This window comes from Archocentrus centrarchus, chromosome 14, assembly GCF_007364275.1.
Source record: "Archocentrus centrarchus isolate MPI-CPG fArcCen1 chromosome 14, fArcCen1, whole genome shotgun sequence".
Taxonomy (NCBI): Eukaryota; Metazoa; Chordata; class Actinopteri; order Cichliformes; family Cichlidae; genus Archocentrus; species Archocentrus centrarchus.
Window position 1 is genome coordinate 19,745,958 of NC_044359.1, and position 20,400 is coordinate 19,766,357.

The 20,400-nt window shown below is 40.5% G+C and overlaps 2 protein-coding genes across 4 annotated transcripts in view; one reads left to right on the forward strand and one right to left on the reverse strand.

The window, feature by feature from the left end:
* Positions 1-7,142, forward strand: part of mink1 (misshapen-like kinase 1) — a 31,880-nt gene extending 24,738 nt beyond the window's left edge. For all 3 annotated transcript variants that reach the window (XM_030747065.1, XM_030747066.1, XM_030747067.1), the window contains 6 exons: positions 474-608; positions 742-842; positions 967-1,116; positions 1,203-1,362; positions 1,443-1,582; positions 1,953-7,142. In XM_030747065.1, the coding sequence (XP_030602925.1) occupies positions 474-608; positions 742-842; positions 967-1,116; positions 1,203-1,362; positions 1,443-1,582; positions 1,953-2,036 (770 nt within the window). In that variant the 3' untranslated portion in view covers positions 2,037-7,142. The remainder of the gene's footprint in view (positions 1-473; positions 609-741; positions 843-966; positions 1,117-1,202; positions 1,363-1,442; positions 1,583-1,952) is intronic.
* A 1,752-nt stretch (positions 7,143-8,894) lies between these two features.
* Positions 8,895-19,465, reverse strand: gnb2 (guanine nucleotide binding protein (G protein), beta polypeptide 2). The gene is made up of 10 exons (XM_030746092.1): positions 18,727-19,465; positions 16,936-17,015; positions 16,780-16,818; positions 16,154-16,260; positions 15,125-15,188; positions 14,690-14,852; positions 12,086-12,152; positions 11,795-11,996; positions 10,702-10,918; positions 8,895-9,947 (listed from the first exon to the last, which is right to left on the reverse strand). The coding sequence occupies exons 2-10, from the start codon at positions 16,990-16,992 to the stop codon at positions 9,841-9,843; spliced, it is 1,023 nt and encodes a 340-aa protein (XP_030601952.1). The 5' UTR covers positions 16,993-17,015; positions 18,727-19,465; the 3' UTR covers positions 8,895-9,840.
* Positions 19,466-20,400: the final 935 nt, after the last annotated feature.

Here is a 20,400-nt window from a genome sequence, read left to right on the forward strand (position 1 = left end):
CCTTCAACTTGAATTTCATTTCATGTGCATTTTAAATGCACTGTTAGTGGGGGCATGCCACGCCTTTTGTGTGGAAGGTAAAGATCCATCTGCAAGTGGTCAGAACAGGACTTTCAGTGAGTGGAGCACTGGGGACTGTGTATTGCCACACAGAGATAGGAGCCACATTTAAATTGGGTATCTTATGACGACATTTGGTTGAGTGTTGATACTTTAGTCAGATATTTTAGACACATTTTTATAAGAAATAATCACTTATTTACAGTTGGAAAGGGACATTTAAGTTAGACATTAATGATATAATGACAAAAATAATTATTCTCATATGAAATCCATTTTGCCATCTCCCAGTCTTTATTTGCATGGTGTTTTTTTTTTTTTAATGTAACCACACTATATAAATGCACTTAAATAATTACTACAATGTAGTCCCATTTGTAATTGATCTCTCTCTCTCTCTCTCTGTCTATTAGGCAAGAAAAACAAAGTGCGTGTCTACTACCTGGCATGGCTAAGGAATAAGATCCTCCACAATGATCCTGAGGTAGAAAAGAAGCAGGGTTGGACCACAGTGGGAGAGATGGAGGGCTGTGTACACTACAAAGTGGGTGAGTGACAGATGATGGCTTTTTATCACTGCTGTTTATTAAATTCCAAGAAATTGTGATGAATGCATTTTGCACAGTAAATTATTAATTACAAGTGTCTGATGTCAGATGGCCTTGTGGTTGTTCTTTGTAGTGAAATATGAGAGGATAAAGTTCCTGGTGATTGCTCTGAAGAATGCGGTGGAAGTTTATGCTTGGGCGCCCAAACCTTATCACAAATTTATGGCCTTCAAGGTAAGTCTCCCCTTTTCTGTGAGCTGGATTAGTTATGCAAGGTCAGTCAACCAGAAGTGCATTCATGTTGATTATCTTCTCATTCTTAATTTCTGCCTCTGCCCCCTCCACCCCTTCAAATCAGTCTTTTTCAGACCTGCCACACAGGCCTGTCTTGGTTGACCTGACAGTGGAAGAAGGCCAGAGGTTGAAGGTCATCTATGGGTCTTGCGCTGGCTTCCATGCCATTGATGTGGACTCTGGAAACAACTATGACATTTATGTTCCTGTTCATGTAAGTTTTATGGCTGTCAGACAGCAACAGTTTGTAGTATATGAAACAGACAGGCGCTTATCCCTTTGGGTTTTTATCTTAAACAGATCCAGAGCCAAGTGACACCGCACGCAATCGTGTTCCTGCCCAGCTCAGATGGCATGGAGATGCTGCTGTGCTACGAAGACGAGGGTGTCTACGTCAACACCTACGGGCGCATAATCAAGGATGTTGTCCTGCAGTGGGGCGAGATGCCTACATCTGTTGGTATGCGTCAAACCCAACAGTATGAACTGTATAGACTGTAATTGGCTTATCCAGTACTAATGTTACACTGTGCTCTGCAGCTCATATCTGCTCAAACCAGATCATGGGTTGGGGAGAAAAGGCCATTGAGATCCGCTCTGTGGAGACTGGCCACTTGGACGGCGTTTTCATGCACAAAAGAGCTCAGCGGCTGAAGTTCCTCTGTGAGAGAAATGACAAGGTGAAGATAGAAACACTCGTGGGGCAATTACACAAGAGTTGTAGAAGGCCAACTCTACCTTTCTGTCTGCATGCCAAGTATGAACACAGAGCCCACAGCTGGTTAGCTTAGCATAGCCACTGATTGTAGAGGTGTGCAGCTAGCTTGACTAGTCAGCTAGAAAGAAAATAATCTTTCCACCAGAACCTTGAAACTCATGAGATGCATGAAGAGTTACATGTATGAAACAGCGATTACCTCGATGTTACTGCACCAGGAAGTGGTCCCAGCCAATAACACCTTTAAGCCAAGTTGAGCAGCTCCTGGATGTAGCTCAATATTCCTTTTTAAAGATGTTACTAACATGAATCTCAATCGTGTCTGTCCTTAGGTGTTTTTCGCGTCAGTGCGGTCTGGAGGCAGCAGCCAGGTTTACTTCATGACCTTGAACAGAAACTGCATCATGAACTGGTGAAAGAGCAGCCGCTCTGGTTAGTGTGGAAAACCAAGCAGGATTTGAAGAAGGAAGTGCATCCGAAATTTGCGCTAACGCATGCACCAAATGTGAACATCACTCTCTCTTTCTCTCCAGCAAGCCCACACTCAAGCACTCATAATCCAAAGGCACACACACACACACACATGCATGCAGGCACACATTCATACAAAAACAATCTTAAAATCCATTCCAGCTTACACTCTTTAAGATGCAGTTTCAATCGTGGCCCCCTGAAAACATTCTCCCTCGAGTTATCATGAAAAACAACTGATGAGCTTCACATGTTAATACCATCTATTAATTTGTATTGTATATATTCTTGTCTTGATTTATTTTACTTTGTGGACCTGTGTTGAGTCGTAACTATTTAGTTCCTAATTGTGAAGTATGTTAACATTCCTTGATGGTTCTCCAGTACATTTTGAGGAAGGCATTATTTACTAATAGTATATGTCAAAATGAAGCTGTAAATACATAGCACCTTAGACTTGGATTCAAATCATTTGCAGGCCTCTTGCATAGCCACCGGCAGGCCGCAGGGACATGAAATGATAGTCCTGGAATGCCCATCTGCAGTGGTTTGAGGCTTTTACAGTTTCAGGAAGGCTCAAAGAATTATTAGACACATGTTAGAAAGGGACAAGGTCAGGGTGAAGTAGCTTCTTTAAATATTTTTTGTTCTTCATAGTAGACAGTTACAGGAAGTCTTGCTTTTTGTTTTTCTGACCTAAATGGCAAATAATGGATCAGCTCTTACTCGCTGGCAAGTAAGCCTTGAATACTTCAAAAGCAGAATAAATGAACTTTAAAAAGATTAAAATAATAAAACTTCAGAAGGAGGACGTTTCACCATACTCATCCTGAGTATGGTGAAACTTCCTGCTTTGCCTTTTTTATAGTTTAGGCAAAACCATTAATTACTTGTGTCATCAGGCTTATATCTAAACTTTTTGTTTCCATAGATTTACAAAACTACACAAATTTGATATTTATATGTAGTGATTCTGTATTGGTATTAGCATACTGGTATTTTTAATTTCACTGTAATTACATTGCCATTATATTGCAATATATAATATTCTCGTGGAGTTTTTGAACAGGGGAGTTCATATATTTGGCTAGTAGTGTCGGGAATATGACAGCAACTCTGGAGGGGAGAGAGAGAGAGGGGATGGGAGATGTATCAGGACAATGATGAGGAGGATGTCAGAGACATGGTAGGAGGGTTTGTCACCCTCCTTCCGCATTGATCTACTCTACTGTATTATATTTTAGTTCTTAGGCTATTGTTAGTGTGGATTTTTTTCGTGAGTGTTTGTCCAGAGAATTGCAGTAGAACAGCCCTCTGTGTGATAGAAGTCATATTTGTCTTGGGCCAGTAGAAAGATTTAATTAACGGGGACTCTGCGATACCACAGAGGACTCCATCTCATCAGGCACTTTGGAGAGCACGGCTGGAACTCACGAGACTTAATATATTTTATATCTGTAAATTCTGCCAAAGTTCACCGTATATTTTGCAACAGAGGTATGAAGCAAGGCCAAAGGGAGAGGAGCTTATAGATACTGAACAAGAAATTATTCCTACAGATCACTAAACAAGATTTTACTTTCACTTTAATGTTCCGAAATGTCAGCTGACATTTTAATGAAGTTATGATTCTGTGATCTCTGCTTTGGATTTCCCAAAGACCAGACTTTTTTTTTTTTTCTTTTTTCTTCCCCTCCCCTACATTAGTGTATAAGTATTTTTCTCTTTTTAAGGGGAATTAGACATCTGCTTAGTTTAGGAAGCTGCCCAAGTGAGAGATTGTTTGCTCCTCTACACCAAACACTACGGTACAAGTACGACCCAGCCTTATCAGGAAGAGGATTTTTGTTCAGTGAGTCACTTGGTTTGCTGCACTGCTACAGGTGGACGTTTAACTTGGCTGCTGGGAAATATTTCTTATTATTTCATCAGAGCTGTCACGTGAATATTAAAAGAATCATAAAAGTTATCTTAGCTAGTGATCTGTAGGAAAGTTTGTTAAAGCTTGCTCGTTAAGCTGAGGAGATATTTTATTCATTAAAGAAAGCTATTAAGACTGCAGTGTACATTCAGGTCAGAGCGTTTAATCAAATGTTCTATAAATAGATGGTTAATTTTATGAGATAAATCGCCATGGAAAGCACCTTCAGCAAACATACATTTACAAATATATCTCACGCGGATACTTTGGTGTGCATGTAAGCCATTGAAATAGATTATAGTACTGTATCAAAGTTGTTTTCCCCTTAAGCGAATGTGTTTTTATTCCTAAATATCTTTTATGTGCCATGACCTACTTTTCAAATGTCTCAACTACAATCGTCCAGGAGCTCTGGCATCTGTGCTTTTTATGATCAAATCCTTCTTTTTTATCAATCTGCCATGTTTACAGTTTAAGCAGTGCCTTGGAGTTGGGAAGGTGAGATGTTTTCGGAAGGGTTGTGAGCCCCCATGCCCGCTGCCAACCCCAAAAATCTCTTAATGAAATCACAAGAAGAGGCACAATTATATTTGCTCCCTTGTTAAGATTAATATCCTGTGCCAATTAAGTGCACTTAAGTCAAATCCAGAATATCTCTTAAGATGGACTTTTTTTTTTTTTTTTTTTTTTTTGCACCATATATTATAACTTAAAATAATCAATAGAAAAGAATCTGTTCAGAGAATTGCAATAACAGATATGTTAATACATGTCTAGTTAATCCAGTGTAACATGTAAAGGATCTACTCACAGGGGGAGCCAGCATAGAGTAAAGCCATGTGTGTGAGTCACATTGTACAGAAAACCAAACGTGCACACATTAAGTTAAACTGTGTGCGCGTGTGTCTGTGCGTGCGTGTGTGATGTTTGCTCCTAAAAAAAATAATGTAGGTTCAGGTTGCACAGATGACCTAAGCGCTTATTCTTTAACATGTTGTGTAATGTTATAGTGGGGAGAGTAGCGTGAGAAGCCTGTTTTATAAAATATGTAAATGAGTCTATATTGAGAAATAAAAGTGAATGTACATCTACAAGACAGATTTGTATTTATATGAAAGTGTGTACCACTCTATTAATCTAAGCACAATGTATTTAAAGGCCGAGAAATCAAAGCTATAGCTGAATCAAACACAAAAATATTGTCATTCGTCAAACTTGTCTGGGTGTGATTAGTAGTTGTTATAGCTGAGCAAGAGACAGCTGTGTGTATGTGGACTGTCTCAAAAATCTATCTAGACAGAAATGTAAGTCTCTTGTTAGCAGAGGAGTCAGATGTGGCTGTGATTCAGACACTCGTGGTGACTCACAGACTGGTGTTGGATCTGGCCTGTGGTGTGAATGGCCTATAGGGGGATTGACAGGCTCATAATATTCTCAGGAGATGACAGGGATCATCATAAAGGCAGAACAACAATGATGATAGGGGCCTAATAGTCTGTGGTGTGGGGTTATTGGCTCTTGGCTTTGAAATTTATTTTTAGAAAGTGTTTTTTTTTTTTTTTTTTAAGGAAAAACATCACAGATGAGTCGATAATCTTTATGAAGTCTAAAAAGTAATTCCACTGATTTTACACATCAGACTCTGTTTGCAGGATGCACTTCAAGAAAATGTCAGTTGACACTTGGGGCTGAAGACAAAAAAAAAAATATTGCATGGCATTGCAGTGTGGGTAAGCTACAATTTCAGTATACAAAAAGGTGGCTGCATGCCTGGAATAAAAAGATCTCTATTCATTTTGAAGCTTTAAACAAGAATTTGACTTCTTTGTAAGAAAAGCATGATGGACAGCTTATCAAAATGCATCAGAATTGTAGCAGAACTCAGGATGCACCATTCTGCACCAAGCTTTGATGTGTAAAATCAGTGCATTTCGCTTTTTAAACACTTGACTTCCATAATATTTGGTTGTTCTGCAAAGGCTTAGTCAGACCACTCCATAAATGCATACAAAAAATATCACTTCCATATAAAAGAAAGCAAAAAGCCATAGCATCACACTGAACTCTTATCATGTTAGCCGCATGGTTTGTGTTGGCGGTTATTCTGTAGAGCGTTGCAACTAAATTATTAATGTTAATAATGAAAGCCTTTTGACATTCGCCATCAATCCCGACTGAGAAAGTCACTCCCAAACATTCAGCTTGTTGTCTTTTTTTCATGCAGCAGAAATTCTTAGAATATGTTGCGGTCTGGAAGACAGAAGAGCAGTTACGGTTGTTGATTTTCCCTAAATGCACCTTAAGATGTGAAAGTGCTATTTCATTTTGTGCCAATGGCCATCAAAAGACCTGAACCTCACAGCTCATTAGTTTCCTGGCAATATTTGCGTCAGTCTGGCTGTAAGCTTGGACCGAGTTTGATTGCTGAATTCGTGTGATCTCGAATTCAGCAATTGTAGGTGTGCAGCATTGTCCTTTTTTTTTTTTCTTTTTTTTTTTTTTTTAATTAAAAAAAAAAGCAATACAAGCATTTGAACAGATCAAAAATTGTCCATCTGAATGTGACTTGTAGGTCGTGATTCTTCAGTGGCCTTTGGCAGACTTAATGTAGGCTGGTTTGTGTTACAGAAATCATTTAGTACTTTTCTTTTGTTTTTAATCACAAAAACAAAACAAAACTGCTTCTCTCTGTCGATTTAACACAGCGACATGCTGGGATGCTTGATATAATCCAAAAACTGCCTTTATGAACTCTTAAGTATCGATAAATGGCTGATTAGATAATCTTCTCACGAGGCACTCTTCTCTTCTAGCTTATATTTCTAATCAATAACGTGTGACTGCATTTGCAGCTGTAGTTGGGAGCGAGGCAGCTCAAACATGGGGAGCTCTACATCGACATGGCTCTTAGGACAGAAACACAATATCTCGTTCTTTTTCAAATAACTTTTTGGTTTGTTTTTTAGAAAGACATCTTTGCAACGTTTTCGTGTGCGTGCGCGTCTGTGTTACTTGTGAGAGATTAACTCCAGATTGTATTTCATAGACTAAACTTTAAACTTTCAAGATTGTGTTGAATGAATTCATGTCTTAATACAGATTGTTTGAAAAATAAAATACCTTGATCGCATTTGAGTCTGTATCAACTGTTTTTTCTTTGCACTGCAATAAATGTCCACTGAATTACATTATCACCACTGTAAGGGCTTGTGATTGACATCATTTTCATATAACACAATAGCAGTGAACAGAGTGAGATGTACTTCAGTGTTCAGCCACATCATGGTGCTAAAAGTCTGCCTGGACATCTTGTCCCTGTCACTTCCCCTTTGTTACTATGAAGCAACTGTTTAGGATCCACTTAACAAAAAGGCCGACTTCATAGCCTAACTCAGTGGTTCCCAAAATCAAGAGTGCTGCAGCACACTTAAAAACAGAAAATCCCATGGGGCCCCCCTCCCCCCTGGTCGTCCAATAGCAGCACCCTGTGAAATTTTCCTGGTTAGAAGCCTGTCTTCACTCTTATCAAAATACAAGAGAAAGTGATGGATTTCCTTTAAATTTTGATTCAAAAAACAAACACAGGCTGTTGGCTATAAATTGCTAACACTATCCAGTCATATGTAAAGTGCCAATGCCAATATTTGACCCACTCGCCACCGGGGCACAAACTTCAATACACAAGCAGTAAATTTAGGTCAGAGTAATGAGCTAACCACCTCCTATTACCAGCATTAATTCACTTTAAATATAAATAAATACATTTATATAAATATGTAACTGCATACTTGTGAGTCATTTCAAACTGAATTTCTGTTATGAATGCGACACCCCCTGCAGTACCTTTGCGGCTCACGCATTGGGAATCACTGGCCTAACTTATACATGGATTAAACACAAGATCCGGTTTTGGTTTACAGTAAATATTCCCTGTTTTCTGAGTCAGACCTGCAGAATAAGCTGCAGCACCCCCTGGTGTCTGAAGACAAAAACATACATCAGATGTTTTCATTTAACTATTTTCATTCACTATTTCAACCCAAACTTTAGTCTGTTAAAAATTAATTGAAAAGATACAGATTCTATCAGCATTCAATATTTCTTTGGAGACTGAAGATTCAGGTTGCTGCTACATATTTCTAAACAGGTAACTAAGTTTGCTGTGGGCAACTATGGCCGTTTGCTGTATGCCAGCTTTGAACTTATTAAAGCCACTCTGTTAGCTACACCTCTCTAGTACAGGGTTGGACCACCTTTTGTATTCAGAACTTAAATTCTTTGTGGCACAGATTCAACAAGGTGCTGGAAATATTCCTCTGCTTAGTAAGAGGCACAAAAAGCGCCAAGAAAATATCCCCCACACCATTACACCAGCAGCAGCAGCAGCCTGAGCCACTGAAGGAGGATGGGATGGATCCATGCTTTCATGTTATTTGCTAGGACCAAATTCTGACCCTGTCATCTGAATGTCACAGCAGAACTGGAGACTCATCAGACAAGGCAACATTTTTCTAATCTACTGTTCAGCTGTGGCGAGCATGTGCAAATTGCAACCTCCGTTTCCTGTTCTTAGCTGATAGGCGTGGCACCCAGTGTGGTCTTGCTGCTGTAACCAATCTGCTTCAAGGTTCAACATGATGTGCGTTCAGAGACTTTTCTGCATAGCTTTGAGTTACTGTTGCCTTCCTATAAGCTCACAGCAGTCTGGCCGTTCTCTGACATCAACAAAACATTTTCTCACAGAACTGGCGCTCACTGGATAGTTTCTCTTTTTCAGACCATTCTCTGTAAAACCCTGGAGATGGTTGTGTGGGGAAAATCCCAGCAGATCAGCAGTTAGTGAAATTTCAGTACAAAAAAAAAAAGCACAATAAATGGCAGGAGAGGCAGTTATTTATTAATATTATGTACAATTATAGTAATGTCCAGATAATACAATGACAAAGTCAAAGTATAATTATTGGCTCCTACTCGGTAAGACATGTCTTGTAATGCTTTTACTTCTCCGCTTCTCTTAATCTCAGGTTCTTTTGGATTAATTTAACTGTCTCGATATCCTCTGTTAATAAGTGTATTTGAGGCACACAGGGAGAATATGAATAAAAGAAGTGTGCAGAGTAAAAGAGAAAACTTAGAACTGATGTCATGGTAAAAACAGTGACTGCATGACTATTTGAAACAGATGAAAATTAGAGTTCATATTTTTGTTGGAATCAATCAACCCCACCCCCCACCATTAATGTACTCAGGTGGTTCACAGCACCATTGCTGAGATACGTATGGTACAGAGACAAAAATAGCAAAGAAAAATCTGAAGTGCATTTTGGACTTTGTGGTAAACAAAGACAGAATTGTTCAGCAATGTTGACTCCCCTGCTTAACACGAGGAGCAACATCTCCCATGATAACCGTGTGTGTGTGTGTGTGTGAATGAGTGTGTCAGACAGTGACGATAGTGTTTGCGTCTTCGGTTGAACAGCTGAATATTCAACTGTATTTGGTCACATGTTGACATTGACCTGTTATGTGTATGTGTGTGTTGTACTGTGGCCTTGCTGCTGTGCACTTTAATCAGCGGTAGGTAGTGTGGGCATGTGTTCAGGTCTTGTTATTTTGTCCCGCATACAATGAGTATATATATGTATGTTTGTGTGTGTGTGTGTGTGTAAACTCATATCTAAGTAATATATATTATGTACAGTATAATGTTGCGGTTTGTCTGTGGAATCTTACATACAGTGAGAGTACAGGGTGCAAACTGTGTCCCAAGATAAGAGCGGTGTCTGTCTGTTGGCCGTGTGTGTTGGTTTGCTGTTTATATGCACGGCTCAGTTCCAGATCTTGAGGAAGCTGTCCCAGGACCCGGTGCACACCGCCATGCCGTCATCCGTCACGCCCAGACAGCTCACGCGATTGTCGTGGCCTGCCAGGACTCCTGCAGGAGGGACGAAGAAAACCATAAGGCAACTTGTTAGTGCGCAATGTCATGCTCTTAAACTTCTTCAAAACTCACACAGTACACAGTCAGCCCAGTTTTTCTTATAGTTTTAACTTAAGATCAATGCCACTGTTGTATATACTCTTGTTACTTAAGTGTGAATAGCAGAAAAAAATTAAATAAAATCCTGTTTTTCAGAAAAAGAAAATGGACCTAATTTATTTATTTTTTTGACTTGTGATCTTCTTTCTACAGTGGAAACAAATCATTGTTTGGAAAGTTTGTCCCAACATTCGTGCTAAAATTCCCACGACTGTGCTGATTATGGCTTTGACTCAATAGTTGATCCAAAACCAGCTTTATAGTGCCTAAGGCAGATTTTGCTGCTCTTCCATCATTTGAAGTTCCTGGCTGTTCTTTTTTTTTTTCTTTCTTTCAGCAGTAGGGGGAACAACTGACCCACCAGCCTGTATAGCACTTCCTGGAGTATATAATTCTACTTCCTGCACTACAGTACTGTCCTAATATTGCATCAGTTTGTAGTAGTACATTAATTACTGACTTGGCAACAGAGGAAAAAAATGAGAATTGTGATCATATCCATAGACACATGCAAAAGAATATATTCAGTCTTGACACATGGCATGCAACTCAATAAACAAAAGACCACCTCTGATGCAAATAGCTAGATAATCATCTTTATCTTCACTTTAAGATGAACCTTCTCTTTTCTCTCACTTGTTTCACCCACCTGCTCTGTCTCCCTTCATGGCATCCCATATGTTGCAGTTAAAGTCATCGTAACCAGCCAGCAGCAGGCGGCCTGAGCGTGAGAAAGCCACAGAGGTGATGCCACAGATAATGTTGTCATGGCAGTAGAGGCCTAGCTCCTGGTCTGCACGCAGGTCAAACAGCCTGCAAGTGGCGTCGTCAGAGCCCGTGGCAAAGGCGCTGCCATTGGGAAAGAACTGGGGAGAAGAAAAAGGAGGATGGATGAGAAGCAGAAAGTGGAGATGACTCTTTAAAGAAAATATAGCTACAAGAAGATGAGCTTAATAAGAAGGGTTATATGGCATTCCCACCTTTTCTACATCCCTTAATAAGACAGAAAACATAATGTGATCAATCTCAGAGATGATCACCATGCTTTAATACTGAATCTGTCCACCTGCCACACTGTCAGGTGGCCTATGTAGTGCACCAACCCAGACTCCCAACTGGAGGTTGTCTTCTGAAATGATCAGGATGTTAAGATATGGTGTTAATTGATAATAGTGTAAATCCTGTAGTGTGCTCAACATTTACATCCCTCCCAAAGCTGGAGGGATGAGACCACCAAGACAAATCCTGGAGCTGCTATTGATGACGTATTAGACAGTGCGTGGTTGAGTACACATGATACAGGTCAAGCTACAAAAACCTACATGTTATGCTCCTCCTGGCCTTAAATTTGTTTGGGTGGTACATGAGTTTGGTTATCTAGTTAGATAAAGGTATTTGGGGGTGGATTAAGCTTCTCATGCTCTCCCTTAACACCTTAACCCTATATTTTAACTTTGGATGTAGTATATGCAGTAAAACCTCTGTTGTCTTTTAAAACTCTGGTGTCAAAATTAATTTTAAGATGCTGCTTTTGAGCAGACTGGTAATACTACATTTCCCACAATGCAACTTGAAAGCATCTTTCATTAGATCTCCTCTGCAAACTCATGCTGCATGTTGTAATGCAGGTTTATAAAGCTCCACAGATGGAGTAATCCTACAAAATAAGAGAACTTAAACTGATTTTAAGATGTAGAAAAGCAGTTGGGCTACAGGAGCACCCATTCCCCAAGGACACTCACACAGACAGCATTGATGTCCGACTCGTGGCCTATGAAGGTCTGCCGGCACATGCTGTCCCTGATGTCCCACAGCTTGACCGAAGCGTCGCAGGCTCCCGACACAAAGGTGCGCTGGTCGGGCGAAAGGGACAGACTCATGACATCACCAGTGTGGCCCGAGAAAACTGTGGTCTGCTGACTCGTCTCAATATCCCACAGTGCACTGGGGCAAAAAGCACAGAGTTAGTCATTGATCAGTGCAGGAAAATGGTGCTTAGGCTGCACATGCGTGTTTTGGTACGTGTGACTCACCATGTGGTGTCTCCTGAGCTCGTGATGATTTGATTGTCATCAATGAAACGGCAACATGACAGGTAACCTGAGAGAACAGAATGATGTCAGTGGCACTTGCATATTAAAGATGACATATTTTGAGATCCTAGGTGACAGAATGACCAGACTACTATAATACATAAAGTGTAAGAAGTAAATATGACTATAAATGTACTCTGAATGTACATATAGAGTTGTATTATAATCTGCTTCTGTTCAACGACGGTCTTTCACAGTGGACTCCTCTCTCAAACCATCTGTCTTTTCTGTCCAAAATGTGTCATTTCTCCTTTAAGTGCAGGTGCACAGCTGAGTCCTGTCCTGTTGAGGTAGCTCTCCTCGTGCCATGTGTTTGTGGAGCGGCTGTTTGGTTTCACTTCACAAAAGAAGCCTCTTGGATGAGAGGTAAATATCTGCAAAAACATAAAGAAGTCTAGCTGCCTTCTCTCACGACTGTCAGAGGTGGAGCGGCAGTGCTGGCACTACAACACAAGTCACAGAGGGAAGTTTGCCCTCTTTGACACCTCCTGTTGTCGACTCCCAAAGAGAATTGCTGTTTTGCAAATGTTCGAGATGTTAGAAAGAACTAACTATAACACTGAGATACTTGAACAGTTTGTTACTTGATTGAATCTGAACTGTCCAGAAGCTGGACTTTCAATGATTTTTCCTGAAAGAATGCCTAAAGAAAGTTTGTGTTAAGGTAGGACATTTTTCATCACAGTTTTTTTTTTTGGAAGCGACATTCATGTGTGTGTGTATCAGTAGTTAAATTTGCATCGTGCATCTGTGGTCTCCATAATCCATCCATGACTGCAATAAAAAGAAGCTTTTGCATAGGTTCAACAGGAAAGATCTGTGTTTTCATGTTTGCTCATATGTCTGGGTGCCTGGGCTATTCCTGCTGTTGTATTCATTTCATTACTTCTGATTTCCCAAACTGTCAAACTTTTCTCGTCCTCAATCCCATCAGGCTGATCCTGATAATCTTCTGACCTGCCTCCTTTAAGTTAATCAGTCTCTGTTGCCCAGTCTTTAAATGTGACATGTTAAGCTTTTCATTCTTTCCTTTGCTATACACAAATAATGTTAGAATTATGGATTCTCATATTAAAAATGGCCAGCCTTTCAAATAATGAAGTTAGCATATGTACAAGAAAGCTAAATGGCCTGTTTTGGCTTCTGTATGACGTCAAAGAGGAGGGATAAAGTTCTGGCTTTATGCACAACAGCACCACCTACCTGCTGTTCAACCTTCTGTTTGTGAGAGACAGCCAGTCAGATGAAAGTCAGCTTAAAGGCAAAGGAGGAAAGGTGCTAAGATGCCTGGCTTCAGACAGTGGATGAACTGAGCAGTCCCAATATAAGATAAAGGGTTTTGTTTGGGGGTTTTTTTGATTGTGAATCATGCAAAGCTGCTCGAGCAGTAGTTAAAAAAAAAAAAACGAAGTTAAAAGGACAGGCTTTCATTTGTGTGACAGGGATCCTCCCCATCTCCACTTCATCCTGAATGTTAAAAGTCTCATTTAACTCTCCGTCTGACCTCTGCTCCATGGCCAACAACATGTAGAGTCCAGGGATCTTTTTCACAACACTATTCTGTTGTGTTGCTTCATCAGGCTCTAATCACCATAATAGTTTCATTACTCAAGCTCTGTGAACCAATAAATAACATTATTTTCTTTCATGCGATCACTCCTTACTGAAGTAGTGAAAAACCACTTAACTGCAATTAATAAAGCAGAGTTGGCTGCGTGTAGCGTGTTTTAGTAAGTAAGAGATAGGCGTACAATACATGGTCAAAAAAATTTCTTGTATCTGAGAAATCTTGATATTGCAAAGGTTATACAGTACTGTGCAAAAGTCTTGAAGCTCTGTGATGGTTTGGGCTGCATTTCAGACAGGGGTGGAGCCCGGACCTCAACATTACTGAAGCAGAGTGGGATCATCCTGACAGAGAACAGAACTAAAGGCAGCCAACATCCAAAGAAGAGCTTTGAATGTTCTTCAAGAAGCCTGGAGAACTATTCCTGAAGACTGCTTAAAGAAATGACAAGAAAGCTGCCTCAGAGAGTTCAGTCTGTGCTGAAGAATAAAGGCGGGCATATCAAATGCCTTATATACTTTATTTCCATATATGTTTGCACATTTCAATAAATCACTTGAACTATTTCTCACTTTCCCAGCAAAATATAAAGGAATGAGAGGTGGCTCAAGACACAGAACTGTAAAACAAGTGTATGTTTTGATTTTGTTTAACAGAAATAAAAAACTCTGCTAGTACTAAATGTGTGTTCTGCTACTTCTTGTCAAGGCACTGCCAAAGTAAAGCAAAGTGTAAATTTTGCTAATGTAATAACATACAGTTTCACAAATCAGAATCACACAGACAGGAGTTAATATCTCAGCTCATTAAAACTGCGATTAATTAACCATGTAAATGAAGTCTTCATTGTTTAGAGCTTTGGGAGTGGAGCTTTCCCACAGGGGCAGGGGACTGGCACACACTCATCTGAAACATCTCATCAGTTTTACTTATGAGAAGAGTTTAACACAGTTAGCTGAGTCGCCATGTTTTCTCACCTGTATGGCCAGGTAGTTCCCTGCTCACCCTGACATTGCCCTCGCGTGTCTTTAAGCAGTAGATGGAGCAAATGTTGTCGAGGCCACCGCAGGCCACATAGTTCCCAGAAGGGGCGTAAGCGCAGGTCATTACCCAGGAGGAGCGCAGGGGGATGGCATGTATCTAAGAAAGGAGAGGCCATTTAAAACAGCACGATGAAAACAAACTACTGTTTGTAGGAGCATAAAATAGGCAGGTATTAATACTGTGAAAGCACTGACAGCGCCACTGTAAATCTCACAATAAGTCATAGTAACACTGAGAAAGAAGCTATGATGAAAGTCAGTCACACTTCTACAAGAGGAAGACTTTCGTCCACTTTCACTTCAAGTTCAGACAAGTCTTCCAGCTGGAGACAAAAAGGTATTTTTGTTTGTCTTTTTTGCTAATTTTACCTTGTTGGTGGTGTAGCTGTCCCAGACGATCAGTTTTCCATCTTGAGAGGCACTAACCAGAAGCCTGCAAAAATCAGAAACTTTTTGAATAATACAGGATCTCTTTTATTTGGCATTTGAGTCTGTTGTTCTGAACTTCTGTTATCACGCAGTGCTCCAAACCTGTCGGAACACGCTTTGCTTCTGTCAAAAACCCTGACGCCTCAGATGACTCTGAGAGCTCAGGGTGAAGAGCAGTTGTTTTAGTAGTGTCTTCCTGAAGTCAGCAAATTATTTGACACATCTAAAACTCAAACGTCACGTTTGCGCTTTTATACAGTGGCGCTTTGAGCTAAATGCTAACCCGAGCCTGCTAACAAGCTCACGATGACAATAGTGAGGTCGTGGATTTAGCATGTTCATTCAACATTTACTAATTATGGCTAATTACCAGTCATAATTAGTAAATGTTCATTCAACATTTACTAATTATGACTTGTAATTAGCGTGTACAGGCAGAAAATAAAACACTACATCGTCACCAAATGTGTTAAAGTTCATCCTGAGCAGGTATTTCTGTCCCACGTCACTACAATCCATTCAGTAGCTGTTGAGGTATTTGTTGCGTCATGATGGCACTGAAGAAAGAGTCCAGTATATTTTCACAGTATTACAGTCAGGAAATGTTTTCTCCTTTGGGTAATGCCATAGTCTAATAGCTCCATCATACAGCCAGTGAAGTGAAATGAATTCCCAGGCTGCATACACGTGGGCATATCTGATTTCTAAAGCCCATTTACAGCATTCACAAATTTTCTGTGGGCCAGATGTTTTATATAAACTGAGTCAACTTAAAGGCCAAATGCAAAGAAAATGCAGATTTGGTCAAAATTCAGGCCAAATATTCATTGTTGTGGCCAATTCAGCCACCTGAAATAGCTTAGGTGACCATTTTTGCTCAGCTACTTCAGGTGGAACTTTATAGTTTAGTAAAACAAATCCCTATTAAGTAAGAGACCATCAAAGGCATTAGAGAAAGTATAGACTCACCTAGAGTCTGAACCCCAGTGCATGGCATAGATCTTGGCCAGGTGGCCACGGAGGGTGCGTCTTGTCCGCATCTGAATCCGCCCCACAGGATCCAGACCAGCAGTTATCTAAGTCAGTAAAGAGAAAACGGAGCTATGATTAAGTATGATTAAGTTCACCCTTTTTGATCGTTAACTGGGCGTGTGATAAAAGTTTCTTTAAAAAGGTACAATACAGCAGCTATCAGACACTGAAGACCGAAAATGGCACAGAAATGACTAAAATCTCATGTCAAATATGCCTGTGTAAAAATAAATTTAGAAATTATTGATGAGTTTTACTACTGCTGTTTCAACAAATGGCCGTCATCTATTACTTCTATAATGTGCTGCAAAAAGAGAAGGTCACTTCTCTGTGCAGCTTAAACTTGGAGACATGTTGAGAGGAGCAGGGATTTAGAGACTTCATCAAAAGAATAAAAAAAAAAAAAAAGAAAGCAGTAGTTGTGCTTTCTCAGTTAGAAAACTGTCTATTTTCTCTGCTGAGCTTAATATCACATTAATAAGTATATATAATAAATCCATAGTGATGCCAGATGCACCTATCCACAGGTGACTGACATTTCCTACACTTCCATTTAGGCTCACCTGTGTCAGGGTTGAATCTCCACATGCTTTCCTGGCATCCTAATGGTTATGAAATCACAGGGAAGAAAAAAACAGGACACCATTGGTTAAAAAAATAAAATAAAATCCAGTATTATATGCCAACGATAAAAAAAAAAACAGATACACATCACTCACTCGTATCTGGTTCCGAAGCTGCTCGGCCTCCTGACGAAGCTGCTCCAGTTCACTCATTTTGAAACTGTTCTAGCTGTCACCTGCCGGATGGGACACGACATTAAATATCACACTCCATGATCAAAATCTAAATGAAATGAATATCAGTGCATATTAAGTCCTATTGGGATTATCATATTTTTATGCTTTCATAACCTAGTAATCCAAGGGTCTACTTTCATCAATAATTGAGTGCTATTTGCATTTGGGGAAATAAAATAATCAAATAAAATCCCAATTTTAATCCCTGAGGTTTACTGAACCCACAGTGAAGGAAAAAAACAAAAAACAAACTTGTAATCTGTTTATGGCTGTACAACCACCCAGCATGGTTTAACTGAGGAGAATAATCTGCAATGACTAAGCTGCTATCAAACAGCCAGCATTGCTACCAGGCACCAGATAGTGAGTGAATGCTCACTATCTGGTGCCTGGTAGCAATGCTCATACAAGTCAGTCAAACTTTGAACTAATGCAGGACAGAGTCATCTTTCATTGGAGCCACTGACTGTGTTTGAATAAATACATCATGTTCAAGAACAGAGGAGTCTCTACTTTCCTAAATTACACAGGTACACAGTGTGGATCCCCCACATCACAGAAACTGTTTGTCTCTGTTTTGTGCTTTCAGTAGCATGCAGTATTTCCTGCTCCTGTAGGAAAACAGTTGCACATTCAAATATTCTCCCAAACAGGTGGCCTGTTTATTTGCATATGTGAAGCTATTCAAATTCAAGATAAAACCCCATAGATAGCACACGTACAGTAGCCAACACTGTGCAAGGAAGAGCAATTAGCTACAGTAGACCACTGTTCCCTGGAGGGACCTGCGACCAGATGGATCACACAGCACTAATGGAAGCCAAAAGGGGTGCATCTTGGGTCTCACTCTCCTGGCTCAGCTGCTCATTTAGCCAATCAGGAGAATAGATGCTGCAGGAGAGGAGGAGTGGGGGAGGGAGGGGTGATCATATATCAGGCCAGGATGGGTCCTGCCAGATGCTCAGATGCATGTTTTTGCTGCTTCTGAGTATCAACTGGAGGACAAGCAGATTTGTGCTGAAGTCAGTGGTTAAGGAGTAGAAGACAGTGAGACACGTACCACACAGACTCCACCAGCACTGATGGTGCACGGCCTAGCAGCAAGACGACCCTCGCTGCTAGGCCGTGCTCTTTATAAAGGTTAATAAGGCAGGTCCACGGCGTCCTCAGCATTTCTGGCAGTTTACCAGCCTATGAGAACATGTGCTATAGCAAAAACGTAAAGATGCCAGGAATGACTGGCCCCACCCCTTTGGTTGCACATCTGCTGTGTAACTGCTCGAACATGGCATGGCTAAATCCGCAACTGGAAGGCAGTGCCGAGCCTACAACCACTGCATGTTGGGCAGAGTGAATGTTTAATGGCAGAGGATGTGCATGTATGGCCTAGGAGCTCCCCACTGAAATACAGTCAGCACTAAGGAGAAAGCGGGTACAAGTCAGTTTCAAAGGGTATTCTTGAAAGGGATTCACTGTCCTACCGCATTTAGACATTCAAATAATAATTAAAAAAAAAGACGCCCCCCTACTACATCACATATTGATCAGCACAGTCATAAAGGCCTTGACCACATCTCATTTTAGACACCGAGCTCCTAAAATGCGGATGTAGCTCATTTCATTTAGCCAAAACGATGCCATACGCACATCATCATCCAGCCACATACAGCCACACATGTGTTGTCACAGCGTTTGATGATGGGTGGCTACCTGTTAATTCTCCCGATGATTTTCCTGCTTTTGTTTTCCTGCTGTAAAACAAACAAACAAAAAAACCAAACAAAGAAAAATAAACTGAAAGCAACGTCCCCAAAATCCTGCGGAGGATTTAATTAGACGTCTTTTTCACTCATTAAAAACCGAGTTCATAGGAGATCCACTTTTAAAGTTCCGTGTGTCACGATCAGGCTGTTTCCAAATCCTTCAGTAAACAGGCAACCGGAGGAGGGCTGCACACATTTCCATTTCTCTGCTTTAGCGGAGCTCCTGGAACAGATGAAATCTGCTGCTGCCGCGTTGCTGTTTCCTCTCCCGATCGTTTCCACTTTTCACGCCCCGCAACTTAACAAAAACATATTTGTCCAACACGGCGTCAGCAAACAGAATTGGCCCCAGCTATTTCCCCGGCCCGCATCAGGGATCGTCCATTAAACACTATTCAGTCCGTTTTACTCCGAGTCTTCGTGACGTTATCCTCGTTTCCTTCCTCTCTTTGGTATCCTCCTCCCTCTGCCGATACTTCATCAGGATAGCCGCCTCCAAGTCGGCAACGAATTACTGAGTAAAATCTGTAAAGCGCATCAAATAGAAATGCTGAAAAAGAAGAAGATGCGTTTGGCTGTGAGAAATCCAGCCATCGGTAGATTTTGTGTGTGGATTTGTTTTCCTCCTGTAGACAACAATGAGAGGCGGCCCCCGTCGCTTGGGCAGTATCCACACGGTTCCTTTTTTTTTTTTTTTTTCTGAATATAATCATTCAGAAACAGGGTGCCGGATCACGCGGTGAGCGCTTGCAGGATACGGGCATGAAGCATTCAACCACACCCATCTCTTAAATACACGTAAATCCCATGACCCCTAACCCTGCGGACCACTACTTTTGAGATCCAGTCCTCACATGAAGAGTTACTGTCTTAACAGACTTAGGTTGATGAAATTAATAAATAATAATAAAATAAAATGTACAGCATATGGTGTGTGGAGTATCAAAGCAAGTAAGTCTAATGATTTTAGTGAGATGAAGATTTTCTCTTGCATGTTTGACAAAAAGAAGAAAAAAGATTTAGCTGTGATTTAAACGATCACGTGCGTGCTGCACTAGTGCTCTGACTTATTCCATAAATCTATGAGTGTGCAGCAAACTTACTGAAGGATGTGTCTCATACAGTGACGCCCCTCTGCTCTGATAAACATGTCCTGTTTATCAGGTTGTTTCCTGATGATCATTTCTCGCTTCACTTGGATGTTTGGCTGATGTATGTGCAGAGTTTTTCACCTTTGTCCCCTGATGAAGGGGACTTGTATGCACAAACACGAATCTGTGATATTACTTGTGGGATAAAGAACAGCTGTTATCAAAGCTCCCCATAAAGTTTGCAATCATCGAGTTTTTGGTCAGGGATCAGAGGTTTAACAGTCTGGGAGGAATTATGGAAAAAAAATGGCAATGGCAGTTTTATTTATAGAGCACATTTCATTACATGTGCACATTTCAATGTGCCTAACATAAAAGATAAAAACATCAAACAAATTTCACAAAGAAATCAAACATAAGTTAACACACGCAGAAACACACACAGAGTGATTAAATGTAAGCCTGTGAGAATAAAAAGATTTTGAATGTAGACCTCAGGTCAGCAGGCAGCTTGTTCCAGAGAACAGGAC